General features: G+C 37.5%; 1 protein-coding gene across 7 annotated transcripts in view; it reads left to right on the top strand.

Moving 5' to 3' along the window:
• Nucleotides 1-16669, top strand: part of NRG3 (neuregulin 3) — a 1111934-nt gene that overhangs the window by 1072006 nt on the left and 23259 nt on the right. For all 7 annotated transcript variants that reach the window (XM_055119559.1, XM_055119557.1, XM_055119562.1 and 4 more), the window contains exons 5-6: nt 1588-1690; nt 8308-8434. In XM_055119559.1, coding sequence (XP_054975534.1) covers nt 1588-1690; nt 8308-8434 — 230 coding nt within the window. The remainder of the gene's footprint in view (nt 1-1587; nt 1691-8307; nt 8435-16669) is intronic.

The following is a 16669-nucleotide window of genomic DNA, read 5'->3' as shown; positions in this document are numbered from 1 at the left end:
CCTATCCCTCTCTCTTTCCTCTCTCTCTGTGTCTCTTGCTCTTATGGTTTGGGGGTGACACCCAGAGGTACTTAAGGCTTACATCTGGCTTGGTGCTCAGGATCAATCCTGGCTAGCTCAGGGACCATAAGGAATGCTGGGGATGGAACACAGGTTGGTGTGCGCAAAATAAGCTCCCTACCCACTGTACTGTCACTCCTGCCCTATCCAGCTTTCTTCTCTTTATAACATATATTAAATATCTGAGAATAAGGAAGGAAAGAATAAAAAGCATGTTAGAAATTTTAGAAAAATGTATGTATAATCATTAGGAAAAAAATGAAGTAGCACACTGATGAATATTAGTCATCGTTAGATGTCCACTTAATCAAAATTATTATTAGTCTCTATCGGTGTCCATCTACCCAGTTGTACAATCTTTTTCCCCAAGTCTAAGCTTCTCAATTTATAAATGTAAAGAAGTTACTTATTTGGAATCATAGACGGTTACTTTGTCAAATGGACAAAAGGAAAGTTGAGAGAAACCTTGAGGGTATTTATAACAAAGTAAAGGACAGTAATAATGGGTCATAGCTTTTGTACTTCTTAATGAAATGAAAACTGATATGAATAATTGTAGCAATGTAACACTGTTATCCAGTGTTCATCGATTTGCTTGAGTGGGTACCAGTAATGTCACCATGAGACTTGTTGTTACTTTTTTTGGCATATCAAATACGCCACGGGTACTTGCCAGGCTTTGCCATGTGGGCAGGATACTCTCGGTAGCTTGCTGGGTTCTCCAAGAGGGATGGTGGAATTGAACTCGGGTAGGCCATGAGAAACCAAATGCCCACCTGCTGTGCTATCAATATGGATAATTATAAGAGAAAATTCTGGGATCAATGTACTAAAATTCTTGATGAGACGGAAGAATGTTTTTATTAGACAGAAGAATGTTTTTATTAAACATATTGTAGAAAATAAGAGGGTGTATAAATGTAGTGGCTGAAAAAATTAATGCTTGTTATTGAATTCTTGCTCTGTGTATGTATTATATACATATATAATATGTTGTATAGAGGAAATCACAGAATGGGTGAGCAAAGCATTCATGTGCCCAACTGAAGTTTTCTTTTATTAATCACATCAGTCGATAATAGGTAAGTTGATAAAACATTGAAAGTTAAGGGTCAATACAGAATATATGCTAGCATCACTATCATATAAAATATATTGTAAGCCATTACTTTCACAGAAATGGTTTTGTGGACATTATTTTTCCCCTGGTAGATTATTTTGAGTTCCATCTGGTTTGAAAAATGTATGCTTCTAATACATCCTGAGGTCATAAAATTTCTTTTGATAGGACAATTTGTAATTGTTATATCTCTACGTGAATTCTGGTTTAGCCATGTAGATATGAAAATAAAACCGTTAAAAATTGAATTATTATTAAAATTGAATCAATTTCCTGGGTTTCTATATTTATGACAAGAAGAAAAAGTTGGCCTTGAAAGGCTCCTGCCACCTTAGAAATATAAGGATGAAGATTGTCTCTACTATGCCCTGCTAACATTAATTTTAATTCTTTTTTCAAATTCACAGAGAGTGAAGAGATTTATCAGAGGCAGGTGCTGTCAATTTCATGTATCATCTTTGGAATTATCATCGTGGGCATGTTCTGTGCAGCTTTCTACTTCAAGAGCAAGTAAGATCATTTTTATAAACTGTTAAGAAGTTACTTTTCAGAGAAATTCCTTGTCATTTGTTTGTGTTCACTGTTTGTTCTAAGCTGAGGTATTTTATGCAAATGGGTTTATCAAACCTTTACAATAATTTAGATTCTTCTATTGGCTGTCTAGGGTTTGAAGAGCACATATAAAAAATGATGAGGACTATAGCTTGAATTCACAATTAGAAACTAATGATCTGTCTTAGAATAGGTTTTAATTTTAAGAATTACTGTGGAAATATTCAGATAAAGACCATACGCTTCAGATCCAGTTTCCCCCATTATTAATATCTTCTACTAATGTGTTTCATTTGTCACAAGTATGAACTGTGGTTAATAACATTGTGATCAACAATATGCTAATACAGTATCAATGCAGTGTTACTAAGCACATTAAATACTTTCGAATTATAGTAGTTCTACCAAATATGCTCTTTGTGTTCCGGATCTCCATCCAGGATATCCCATTACACTAATTGTCACATATTCTAGGCAGCTCTTGATAGTCAAAGTCATTGGTGTTCATTTCTCAATATTTACTCTTCTCTGGGGACAGAGGGCTTTGCATGTGTTGTTTCCCAGTCCTCACACAGCGAAATTTTGTGTTATTGCTGTGATTTCCAAAGTACATGAAACTTTATCTTAAAATATTAGTTTGTCAGACCGGTTCTAGGACACTGCTGATAGGTTCGTTGAATTCCCTCATGTGTCCTGCAAGGTCACAGATTACTCATTCTAGATGTTGAAACTGTAGAGTACATCAAAGCTAATTATTTCATGGTATTTTGTGTTTCTAAGGAGGCCATTTGGCATACTGATCAAGATTTTATGTGCACTAATCACACTAAATTAATATTTTTTTCAGTTGTCCCTTCCTTGATTTGCGTTATTAGACAAGTTACTGTTAGACTTTATCCTCGATGAGATACATTTAAAAATAACCCACTAGACAGACTATGTAAAGAATTAAATAGAATAATACTGAAAATAGCCCAAAGCTGTTAAAAAAGAACTGACAACTCAGTGGAGGTTTGCTGTTGTTAACACTTAGGGTTTTGCACACTAATGGAGAGGCTGTCTAACCGTTTGCAAAGCATATGCGGGAGCAGAAGAGCAATTATCATATTCAGCAATCATTGGGAGGGTCTCCTCATAAGCACTGAAAAGAGAAAAGAAATTGTCTATTTAGTGATTGCCAAATCACTTTATGAAGTAGTAAATCACTTATTCCCAGATCTTAATTTGCAGTTGTACCACAAGTAAGTGAAAAATAATTGTGAAAGTCAGAGGAATGGAGAACAGCTGGGTAACTCAGACTTTCATCTTTAGAACTGTCAGTCCCTCCCTCACTGGGAAAGCAAGCAGGTTTGGATAGCAGTATCTCCTCACAGGATTCAGCCTGGTGTCACAGGAAATGTTCTTCAATGTAAGGTCCATTATGGACTATATTAGGTCCATTCAGAAGACTAAGCCAGAGGGAAGCACTAACCAGTATGCTGTTGCCTCTCTGCCAGCCCAGCTGGAACACATTTTTTAAAATTAAAATATAAATAAGTAAATGTAAAAATAATAAAGTTATAAAAGATTGAAGTGAGCTCAATATTTCTTTTCAGAGGCCAAGTGTATTTCTTTCTAGTGCAGTTTCAAGCATCATCTCTTGATTTGTCTTTGCCTGAGAGGAATGTCATATCCCAGATAAAGGACCTAATCTGCATTGCTGAAAGCAATGTGAACTTTTAAAAATATTTTGGCACAAGTGTCTTTGTATACATACCTGGAATGCTAATTCTGTCCAAAATCCTTAAAGAGAGCAAAATAGGCAGATCCTACATTACCTTGGATAACTTCATACATAAACTAATGTTGTTTATATGAGTTTCTATTTTTTTAACTTCATGTTGGGGTACTCCAAGTCTTCCAAGATTCAGAAATTTTTATATTATTGGTTTCCAAATAAATTCACTTGAATTCTGATGGTATATTCTGGTATACATAATTCCCAACCATGGAAAGTTAAAACAAATGTTCTTGGCTATGTAGTCTTTATTTTTACATAATCCCCAAAATTCTGGCATCCTGGTCCTTTCTCCATTCTCTTGTCTCTCTTGGTATGACACTATTGACACCAGAAGAAATATTACAGGAGGTGCTAACAGTTTAAAACCAGGACACATGATGAGATAGAAATGAAGAACTCCTCCTAGAATTCCAAAAATTTTATTACTGATTAAATTGAATGTCCTACAATTCAAAAAGGATGCAATACAAAAATTTTACTAGTGATAAACATAGAGAACAAAGGTTATTTTTATGGCAAATAGCCAACAAATGGCTCTTCTATTTGGCTAACCCTGGTTTGATTCCAAGCACCACATTTTGTCCCCTGACCCTGCCAAAAGTGATACCTGAGCATAGAGCCAGAAATAAGTCCTGAGCTCAGTTGGGTGTGAACCCCACGATTTTTTTTAAATTTTTCAGTAAGACAAATATTGTCATAATAGTTAATAAAACTGTCCTCCAGATGATCAGGTATATAGCTACTCTAAGTTATTGTGGGTTTTTCTCCTTATTTTTAGCTCATATGTGTCAGATATTAGAGACTGGCTATAAGTGTCCTTAATAGACTTGGGGAATGCAAGACATGTTTGAAGTCTAAAAGTGGATTTATATAGCAGAAAGCAATTGTTTTGGGAGGCAGAGGGTATGAAACTACCATTATCTGAACTAGAGAGGCACAGCAGAACTACCTGCACAGCAGGACTACCTGACCACCACTTAAGAGGAAGAATATGAAGGTAGCTTCTCTGACTGTAGTCTCTTGATGCCTCATGTAAGAGATTTTAGACAATATATGGAGTATTTTAAGAACAAGTGATAGATACTTACATATGATCCTAAAATTTTCTTCAGCGATAAAGATATTAGTCTCCCAATTATTAGAATAGAGTTGTGATAATATGCCCCATTTCAATAGCATGTTCTGCAATAGACAACTGGATAAGGTTATTATGTGGCTCTGAAGGCTTTAATTTTACCCCTGCTTTTGGCACTAGATTCAAGTGTCAGAGTTCTTAACATTTCCTAAGATCTTTGATTATACTGCATTACATTCCACTTCTCTCTCCCCAGCCCTGCTTCCCTTCACTTCCATGTGTGTTTATACAGAACCTAGTGAAAACTCCTTTCGACTGAAGATGTTGCTTAGTTGTAGGGCACACATTTTGCATGCATGAATCTCTGAGTTGGATTCCTGCATTCCTGGAACAAGTAGAAACAAAGAAACAAAACAAAACAACCTGCGTTCTAGTTCTATCTTCATCTCCATTGTCTGCTTCCCAGGCGAACCAAACATGTAACATTACAAATAATGTCTACTAACAGATTTGTGGTGTCTGCTATTCCACAGTTTATATTTCCTTTCCTGTGGTTGAAATAGGTCAGAGAAACTTTACACTCAATAAACATTAAAAGATTAATTCTGACCTTACTAAGCTAGTAGGGTACCAGGATGCAATGCCCATATATAGTCTTCCTCAGAACAAGTGATCTCTCTGGAGCAGGCTAATGGTATCGCAAACGGACACTGTTGAACTCCTCTGTTCCCTCTGGGGTAGAAGGAAAGAGCAAACATGTCTGCTTTTAAGAATGGAGGAATGACTGCTGGGAATATATCCCAGAGAGGCAAAAAAGTACAATCGAAACAACATCTGCACATGTATGTTCATCGCAGCACTGTTTACAATAGCCAGAATCTGGAAAAAACCCGAATGCCCCAGAACGGATGACTGGTTGAGGAAACTTTGGTACATCTATACAATGGAATACTATGCAGCTGTTAGAAAAAAGGAGGTCAAGAATTTTGTAGTCAAGTGGATGGGCATGAAAAGTTTCATGCTGAGTGAAATGAGTCAGAAAGAGAGAGACAGACATAGAAAGATTGCACTCATCTATGGTATATAGAATAACAGAGTGGGAGACTAACACCCAAGAACTGTAGAAATAAGTACCAGGAGGTTGACTCCATGGCTTCGAGGCTGGCCTCACGTTCCGGGGAAAGGTCAACTCAGAGAAGCGATCACCAACTACATTGTAGTCGAAGGCCATGTGGGGGAAGGGAGTTGCGGGCTGAATGAGGGCTAGAGACTGAGCACAGCGGCCACTCAACACCTTTATTGCAAACCACAACAGCTAATTAGAGAGAGAAAACAGAAGGGAATGCCTTGCCACAGTGGCAGGGTGGGGTGGGGGGGAGATGGGATTGGGGTGGGTGGGAGGGACACTGGGTTTACGGGTGGTGGAGAATGGGCACTGGTGAAGGGATGGGTTCCAAACTTTGTATGAGGGAAGTATAAGCACAAAAGTGTATAAATCTGTAACTGTACCCTCACGGTGATTCTCTAATTAAAAATAAAAAAAAAAAAAAAAAGAATGGAGGAATGGTACAGAAAGAGACAAGCTCTGAAAGGAAAGGGCATTTACTGTAAACTGAGACTCTGAGTAATACGTATCAACCTATTAAATAGACTTAAGAAACAGACTCTGGTTTGATATGAATCTTTGTTTCAAAAGTTAACATTTATCAAACATTAAGTTCTTTTATTTCTGATTAAAATAATAGTTCTACCACTCCCTGTACAAATTCTTACCTCGTGTATAGTATGAATTGGTTTCTTGCTCTGTGCAGCCACCTTTCATTGTTTCAATATGATTTACTTGTGTAGATCCACCTGTTCTTTGCTTGCCTAGTGAGACCAGATAGAATTTTGTCCTTGTGGCTGTAATGTGTGTCTTAAAATGTTGCTATGATAGATTTATGTTTTTGAAACAGGTTACAGATGAACTGTTTGGAAGCCGATAGGGTATCACAACAACTGAATTAAAGCAATGGAGAGTCTTGAAGATAAAAGCCCCACATATAATTGAGAAGATAAAAAGTATTTAAGCAAACAGAACCATTTCACATTAAGGTTGAAATTCCAGAAGTCCTAGTGATACTCAGTCTCCAAGTTCCACATAAAATACTATGACTTGTTCATGAGAAAGGCAGTTAATATGATATTTTCTCTTATCTCATTGTAATTCATCCACAACATCTACTCATAGTACTGAGTTTTAACATAAGGAAGAAAGGTGAGAATAAACACATCATACATGTGCTCACCTTAATTTACACAGTGTCTGTGGACTCTTATAATTCACTTTTTTGTTGGGGCCACACCTGGTGGTTCTCAGTGCTTACTTCTGACTGCCCTCAGGGATCACCCCTGGCAGACACAGGGGGCCGTATAAGAATTGAAGCCAGGTCAGCCACATGCAAAGCAAATACCTTACTTGTTCTATCACTCCAGCCCTCTTATAAATCAACTTCCGGGTGAGAAAACTAAAGCTCAAATTAAGTTTTGGAACAAATCATTTGGAAGCCATCTGGTGAATAACAGGTCTGATTTTCAAATCTTATCCTCTCTGATAACTGAGTTTATTTATTCTATGAAGTGCTACCTACCTATAGAAACAGGACAAGGATGTTAATTCTCCACTAGAGGTTCCATTCCTACAGCAACCTGGGGTAAAAGGCAAATTTTAGGGGACATGAAGGCAGTTTGTGTGTATGAGTATGTATATGGGTATTTACTAAGTCTTCTGTAAAGCTCTTTGGAGACAGTAGTTTATAAGACAGCAATGTTGTTCATCATTTTATATAGCAATTGAATGACTCAAACAAAATTCATCCCACACCTGCAGGAAGGAACACACTTTTCTGAAGTAAAAAAAAAAGAGTCTTTCTACTAAGTACTGCCAGAGTAAGGACACATAGCTTGAATTAAGGACAAATGAGTGCTTTTTGAAAGTGTAGACTATAAAGCAAGACTGACTGGATTCAAAGTCAGTTCCAGCACTTACTAGTTTTGTGATTTTGAACAAATTGTTGAAGTTCTCTGTGCTAAATATCTCCTCACATAAATGATTCTAAAATCATGACCTCATCACACTGAATTGTAAATGTAAATGAGTCGGTACATGTAAAGCTCTTAAAATAATAATTGGCACTTGGTAGGAGGTTTTTAAAAGTTAAGTGTTTTCCTTATTTGCAAAATAGAAATAAATGTCTTTGTATTCAGTATGAGTGTTTTCTAAACTACAAAGAAAAAAAATATACCTATTTCCTAACATATGTGCTAGAGAGCAATCAATCTACATGTACAAGTATAATTGTAACTTTTCACATAAGGTTATTTATGATTATTTCAAAACCTACTGGTCACTTCTCCAAAATTCTTCCAGATCTTGGCAGCTGTGTATTCAGGGTTAAGGAGCTCTTGCATATGTAGACACCAAGGCAATGCATTATATTGCTTTCTCCTTTTGGAATGGCACTGGGTTTGAAGCCCAGGATGATGCTGGATAATAGCTGTTGATTTCTATGTTGGAACTATTTCTTGGTAGGAAGTCAGGGAAGTGTTCTATTTGTTAACTGAGTTTATTTAGCTCCAACAAATGACAAATATAGACATTGGGAATGGTGAACCTCAAAAAAATAAGAATAGAATAAATGTATATAAGTACTTACACATTTTTTTTGTTTAAACCTACAGGAAACAAGCTAAGAAAATCCAAGAGCAGCTGAAAGAACCTCAATGTGGTAAAAGTTACAGCCTTAAAGCATCCAGTACAATGGCAAAGTCAGAGAACTTGATGAAGAATCATGTCCAGCTACAAAATGTAAGTTACATGTGCATCCATGTCCTTTCACAGCTCACTTCACTGCTCCATGGAAAGAGCTGATAGGAAGTTTGCCATCACATGGAATCTTGCAGTTCCATGTATGTGCACATACACGTGTACTGCATGAAAGAGAAAAATCAATTCTCAGCTTTCATCGCAATGTATAATACATATTAATTACTTAGCTGTCAGTTGTCATGAAAGCTTAACGTTTTGTCAAAAATTGTGCTGGGCACCAGGGATGTAGTGTTTCCTACCATAGGGGTTCTTATGCATAATATGAAATTCAAAGAATGGAACCAGAAGGATGATGTGGACCAAGACGTTGCATCGGAGATTGGAAAAGAAGATATAAACAGGAATCATAGAACCTGCTCCTAACACAGACATTTAGAGAACATCATAAGTTCACTGAATAGTAAAAGAAAAATAGACAAGGGTCTAGAACAAACAGGAAGAGTAAATCCATCGAATCTGAGAAGGCATGCCAGCTATGTTCAGAGCACTTCAGGGTCAGGGACATGAGGAACTAACATGGCTGTTAGTTCTATATTCAGTACTTCCTAACACTAGACCTTAAATAGATACATGAAATCAAAGTCAAATAAACACTTTTGAACCCTATTTTTTTCTAAATGTTGTTTTATTTATTTATCTGAGATAGCACTGTAGCACTGTAGTCCTGTTGTTCATTGATTTGCTCGAGCAGGCACCAGTAACAGCTCCATTGTGAGACTTGTCACAGTTTTTGGCACATTGACTATCCCACTGGTAGCTTGCCAGGCTTTGCCCTGTGGGTGGGGTATTCTTGGTAGTTAGCCAGGCTCTCTGAGAGGGACAGAGGAATCCAACCTGAGTTGGCCATGTGCAAGGCAAATGCCCTACCCGCTGTGCTATTGCTCCAGTTCTTATCTGAGATATATAAAAAACTTAAAAAAACATGAAATAGAAGAGACTAAAATGCTGAAGCACTCACCTCAGGGTAGCAGTTAATTCTTTCCTCCACACAAGATCGCACACACAGATTCTGAAGCATGAAACAAAGGCATAAAGTCCATAGTATAAACTTTATATTTTAGTACAATAAGCAATCACCCAGGACACATGCATACCACTCCAAATGTGTAAACAACTTGGAATTTATACATCATTTCTGATTCTAAGAAATCATTCCTCAAAAAATTCACCATCATGTTGTGCATGACAGATGTTTTTAGAAGTTTAATATGGAGTTCTTACATAAGAATTGCTTTTCAAAAAAGCTGTGTTAAACTTTTATTCATGAACATGTGTAGAGAATGTTTTGTTTTCCTGAAATATAATACATCTGCTAATGAACTCCAGTGACTATTTTTCCATCAACTGAAACCAATCCTAGTGAAAAAAGACTATTTCCTTAGCAATTTACCTGTCAAAAATACAGCAATATACTAAAGTGGTAAGGGCAGATTTTAGCCTGTAGCATATGGCTCCATTATAAAAGAAAGTACAATGTGAACTGGACTCAACTTCAATTTTTACAGAGGGGACTGGTTTTTTGAAGAAGGCAGAAACTTCTTTGGTCTTATCCATTAACCTTGGATAATGAGGTGGGCATGGGGGGGGCAGCAGGGACTTTACAGAATCAGAAAAATGGCAAAAGTGGTCAGCCAAAACTAAACAGAAACTGTGCCTATTAGTTGGAAGTTGTGTTACTCAGGATTTTTTTGTTTGTGTGTTTCATTTTGGGTCACACTTGGTAGTGTTCATAGATTATTCCTTTACTCCCTTACTTTATTCCTTTACTCCCTTACTTTACTCCCTTACTGGTCAGGGATCACTCCTGGTGGGGCTCGAGGAACCATATGAGGTGCAAGGGATGGAACTTAGCTTGTCCATGAGCAGGGCAAATTCCCTAACAATGTCTTATCTCTCTGGCCCCCTTGATCCTTTAGTGCTACATTGACTGGAAGACATTGGTCCAAACCCTCCTAATGTTTACACTTAAACAAATAGCTTTTAATTTTTTTTAATTTTCTTTATTTTGATATAGTTTTGTTAAGATGGTTACAATATTGTCAAGTATTTGGTATTAACATATCTAGTTACTGCACTCCACCACCATCAAAGACCCCATGACTTCCTATCATGACCCTATGTCACTTTTTGTCCACCTCTCCTCCATTTACTTCTTCCTCTGTTTGGTAACTTTTTTTTTTTAATTATAGTCTTTCATCCTACTCACTATTAATGCAAATTTTTTAGCTTGGGTTTTCCTTTCACAATTCAATTATTTGCAATTATTGAGATAGGAACTGTCACTGTCACTGTCACCCCATTGCTCATTGATTTGCTCGAGCGGTCACCAGTAACATCTCCATTATGAGACCCATCATTACTGTTTTTGGCATATCAAATACGCCACAGGTAGCTTGCCAGGCTCTGCCGTGCAGGAGAGATACTCTCGGTAGCTTGCCAGCCTCTCCAAGAGTGGCAGAGGAATCAAACCCGGGTCGGCTGCATGCAAGGCAAACACCCTACCCACTGTGCTGTTGCTCCAGCTCATGAGATAGAAACTACATGAAAGAAATTGCTAACCATAAGGGTTCCACTATTGAAAAACCTTTGGGTATATGTAATTTTATTTCCGTTTTCTTCCCTTTCATCCTCTCCAGCCCACATCATTCTACATTTTCTATGTTGATACATGCAAAGATAGGATAGATATGTCATTGTAGGATCAGAAAGCTTATTCTCTCAAGATAAGAATTGGGTGTGGCACAGGGTATTATTTTAAACTCACTTTTAGATAAAGAGAACACATATTCTGGATAATTACGTCTCTGAGTAATTGTGTCTCTGACTTTTGATTGCTCAATTGGACTAACATTTTTCAAGGAATCATCAGTCTGAAGAGATTCATAGAAATTAGGGGTTCAGACAGAATTAGATAGTAAGACGGTATTTAAGGACTCTGAACAGGAAGTTCGAAGTGCAGAGAAAAATTAATGTATGTATCTCTTATTTTCTGTGCACTGTTAGCTTAGACTCAAGGGAGTACTTGAATGAGTCTCTTTAACAAGACAACTGGGATGAATAAATTGCTTTCCCAAAGATGCATCTCAGTTTCAGTGTTACAGAGCCATGCAGGGGCTGGTGACATAGAACAGGGTTGAGGTGCTTGCCTTGCACACAGACAACATGAATACTATTGCTAGCACCACATACATTTCCCTGAGCTCTGAAAAGAGCAATCTCTGGGCAAAGAGCCAGGAGTAAACCCTAAGTACTGCTAAGTATGGCCCAAACACCACAAAATTAAAAGAAAACAATAATAAAGCCTCTATCAGCTTTGCTATACCTTTCTCAATGTTTCTTTTGTTAAGTTAATAGGAAGAAATGGTATTTTATTTGTATGCATTTATTTGATAGAAGAATATTACCTCTGGGCACCAATTTCTCGTTAGATTTTCTCTTTGGTAAATTATGTGTCAGATCTCTTGCTCATAATTTTATTATAAGAATCCAATAACAATTTCAATGCAATTTTTCATGCCATATGTTATGTTAGAAATACTAGTGGAGAGTAAACAAATAATCTACTGAAATAGGACTAAAATTTTAAAGAACATTTATTTTCCACAATGGCATGCTTAAAATGTATTCGGAGAATTATGTAGGGCATCTGTGCAGTTGGAGGCCAGGTAGCATAAATGGTCTCAGGGAAATCACCAATCAGGTGTGTGACTAAGAATTTCTACATGCATATTGAAGTGAAAATACATTGTCACTCTTTGAGGAAAGAACATTTTTCTTTTCTTTTTTTTGGGGGGGGTCACACCCAGCGATGCTCAGGGGTTACTCCTGGCTTTGCACTCAGGAATTACTCCTGGCGGTGCTTGGGGGACCATATGGGATGCCGGGGATCGAACCAGGTCGGCCACGTGCAAGGCAAATGCCCTACCCGGTGTGCTATCACTCCGGCCCCACATTTTTCTTTTCTAAGTCTTTATTAGATTTTTTTCTTCTGATAAGACCTAAGAGAATATAGCAATGTGATTGTTAATAGTCACTGTTACTGTCACTGTCATCCCATTGTTCATCAATTTGCTCGAGTGGACACCAGTAACGTCTCTGTTGTGAGACTCGTTGTTACTGTTTTTGGCATATTGAATGCACCACATGTAGTTTGCCAGGCTCTGCCGTGCAGGCAAGATACTTTCAGTAGCTTGTTGGGCTCTCCGAGAGGGGCAGAGGAATTGAACCCGGGTCGGCCACGTGCAAGGCGAATGCCCTACACACTGAGCTACTGCTCCAGCCCGTTAATAATCACAAAGATAAATAATAAGGATAGCGATAGTAGATACCATGTATTGGGTACACACATAGAATCAACCAAATAATGTAAATAGATGGTTCTATCTATCCTTCATGAGCAATTGGTTCATTTATACCACAACAAACAGAAACCAGAACTGAGACACAAATACTAAGAAAAAATCAACTTCTGTCAGACAGCTAGAGTGTTTGAGAGCCAAATCCTTGGACATAAAATTCAGTGACCCTTAATGGGGTAATTTCACACTAGGGAACTCTTGGTGAAACCTGAAAATACTTTGTGTGTTATAGTTAGGGAGAGAAGTGCTATAAGTATCTAGTGAGCAGAGATAAAGATACTCGGAAGCATCCAGGAACGCACAAAAAAATCTAACCACAGTAGAGAAGCAGTCTTCAAGGTCAGGAGTGGTGAGGAAGTCTAGAGTTCAAACATAAATTGTAGGGCCAAAGAGCTAATAAGGGATCAAAGTGTTTTGCCTTATATACATCTGACCCTGATTTGATCCCTGACACTGCATATGGCACCTCTTCCCTATAGCACTACCAGAAGTGATCCTTGAGAACACAGCCAGTAGAAATCCTTGTGCATTGCTGAATATGACTCAATCCCCTGCAAAACAAAATATTTTCAATAACCCTCCCAAATTGCAAAATGTGGCCATCATGAATTTGAACTTTGAACATGAGAATCTGTCACCAACCTTCCCACTGTGGCATTTATTTCTGCTACATGGAAGGTGACACTTTTTCCAAGTATACTACGGTCCTTGGAAAGGAAAATTACCTACCATATTAGGCAAGTATGTCTTTGTTTTATCTTGAAACTCAGGTTAACTACTTGAAATTCTTGACAAATTGCAGTGTTCAACAAATGAATTGTCTGTGCCTGGCATTCCCTTAAGTTCATTAAACATTCATAGGTAAGGGTTTCACTGTACAGCCATTTAACAAGATGTGAAACACCTAGTCCAGTGAAGCAACGCAACACTCAAGAAACACTTGACTCAGACAAGGCAGAACTAGCCCGGGTGATGCTGTAAAAGCAGCTAACCCCTCACAATGCTTTACCAGTGAAACCTTTGTGACTCAAAACACGAACTGACTTCATGTTCTGTCTGCGTCCTCTTGAGAGCAAAGTCCTCAGAACTAATCAAGGAAGTGAAAGTTCTGACTTTTTTAGGAATCAGAAAAGGAATTAATCAAAAGAAGTTATTAATCTTTCTTAAAATCAAGGTTAAATACATCAAAGTGAAAAGCAAGTGAATAATATTATATACTGTTTTCAATAGTCATTTAGGGAAAAGGTGTATATGGAAGCAATGTTTAAGAAAAAGTTCGAAAGATGGTATTTGTGTGCAATGGAGAAAGACAACAATGAGATGATTAGCACCTTTGATAATCGGTAAAGGGATTCAGAGATTCAGGGAATCCTGACCTGACAGGGAAGATGGCCGTCCTGACTTAGAAGCAGGGCCCCCAATGCCGCTCCTGCAGTGCCTCAGTTTCCAGTTTTTAGTTTTGAATTCTTTGCATGAGAGTCACATGAGGACCCACTTTAAAATATGTCACAGGCATTCACTTTCACCACTTGTAAATGCTTATAAGTCAGACCATCACTAAAGAAGTATAGGGCACAGCTGGGAGCAACACAGAAAGACAAAACATTTAAAATCATTGAGAAATATCCTCCCTTCCACTTCAATGCCTGGGGTTTCAGGCCAGGTGAATATCAACTCTGTCAATACTGCTTTCCAACGCAAACACTACTTTCATTTAACCTTCTGACTCCTGCTGAGTACGTGTGGCAGACCTGGAATCAAAATTTTTCCCCTTCCAACGTAGGTCGGCTTCATTTGACTGGTCTATTGATTTCAGTCTGCCACTAATGATGTGTTAGGAGCAAGGCATGCGACGGTGCAAACAACAGTGGACATCTTCCACACCCCAGAGCATCCTTGCAAGAAAGGAACTTCCTCATGAAGCAACATCCAAAGCCTAAAGTAGGCGTTTAAAAGGAAATCTTGTTTATAGCTTTTGAAAAGACAGGTGAATGTACTGTGGTATCTCCTTATTCAGAATAAAATGACTGCCCCCCCCCATAATATCATAGGAGATGTTGATATCATAGAAGATGTTAACAATATATACACACACATACAAGTTTGAGATCCATGTGAATGCAAAGAAAGAACATGAAATCAGTTGAAAGATGCTGTGACATTATAAAGGATGTATATTAGGGGGGGCTACATTAGGCAGCTGGACTGAACACTTAAACAGCACTGTAACAGAATATGATGGATACAATCACGTCAGCCTCATCTCCTTTTGGGAATAGAACTGCATAAATTTTGAATAGAATGGTAATACATTCATCCTAGAACATAAAATGTCCAAAGATCACAATCCTGGCCAGTTATACTACCTTTAAAAAGACTTTATATAAACAAACAATTGAGTGAGGTCTATACTTTGAGGGCATCAGCTAAGCCCCCTAGGAAAATATAGGGAATTCTAAATTCTTCCTTTTGTCTTTTTGTTTTGTCTTCCTTTACTTTGTTCTGCTTATTCTTTCTTCTGTTATTAGTTTCTCCTCTTTATTCTTTGCTTTGTGCATTTTTTTCTTTTAAAATGTCACATTTGTAAAGTAGATTTTCTTCCCCCTGCAGCCTTTGCGGCAGTGGACCTTGGACACCACACTTTGCCGTGCTCATGGTTTACTCCTAGCCTTTGTGTTCATAGCACCTGGAGGTGCTTGGGGATAATTTGTGGTGCCAGGGATCGAGCTGGAGTTGGCTCTGTGCAAGGCAAGCATCTTAATCCCTTAACTGTATCTCCCTGGCCAAGCATTCTCACATATGCTATATTCATTGTTTCCATAGGAATTGTACACACACATTTTTATGCACATATTTCTTTAGTTAGTTACAAAATATTTGCGTGTTTTGCGTGTATGTGTATATATCATCCAGACGGTACTTTTACATAGTATCTGAAAGAATTCATTCTAACTCAAAGTTACTTAGAAAAGCATTTCTCTCTATCCTACCTGCCATTAATAGGCTTTTACCTGTTTGCATTCTTTCCTGGAGCCTCCAGACTTTTTTTAGTGGTCGGGGGCATTGGGCCATATCTAGAAGTACTCAGGTATTATTTCTGTCTCTATGCTCAGGGAAACTCCTGGCAGTGCTCGGGGAACAGTTAGGTGAAGAAGATCTAACTATGGGTGACTGTGTGTGTGGCAAGTACCTTAGTCCTTGGGCTGTGTTTTCAGCTTAATGCTTGTTTTTAAATGATACTTATTTTGTTTATATATGCATATTTCCTTAATATGTAAACCACTATTCAACATAGTCATTTCCCCTTGTGTAAAAGTTGATAATTTGAATCTTTGAAGAAAGCGGTTCATTTAATATAATTTATCAAATTTGAGAGCATAGGGTTATGCATAGCATTCTGTCTTTTCATGTCTAAGGGAATAGTTAATTATGGTTATTCTTCCAGTTCCCTGTTGGGTATTGTATACTCTCCCTTTTTTTCCTAGGTTAGACTCACTAGAGATTTATCAGTATTACTTATCTTTTTAAATAGCTTTGTTCTTGTTGGTTTCTCTGTTCTTTATGTTTTTAATTTCATTAATTTCTTCTCTAATTTTCATTATTTTTTTGCCTTAATTACTCTTTTCTGCTATAAATTACTCTTTACTTGTGTAGTAGAGTGGAAATTTAGATTATAGATTTTAAACATATCTTTTTTCAAATATAACAATGTTGGAAGTCATTTATTATCTCACCTCACACAGTTGAGAAAACATATTCAATTTAATTTAAATTTCTTTTGCAGCTTTCGTTGATCTTTATAAGCACATTGTTTAATCTCTACCTAGTTTCTGACTTTCTAAGTGTCATTGTTATG

This window comes from Sorex araneus, chromosome 11, assembly GCF_027595985.1.
Source record: "Sorex araneus isolate mSorAra2 chromosome 11, mSorAra2.pri, whole genome shotgun sequence".
In the NCBI taxonomy this organism is placed as follows: domain Eukaryota; kingdom Metazoa; phylum Chordata; class Mammalia; order Eulipotyphla; family Soricidae; genus Sorex; species Sorex araneus.
Note: the sequence above shows the minus strand (reverse complement) of the source record. Positions and strands in the feature narration are given on the sequence as shown.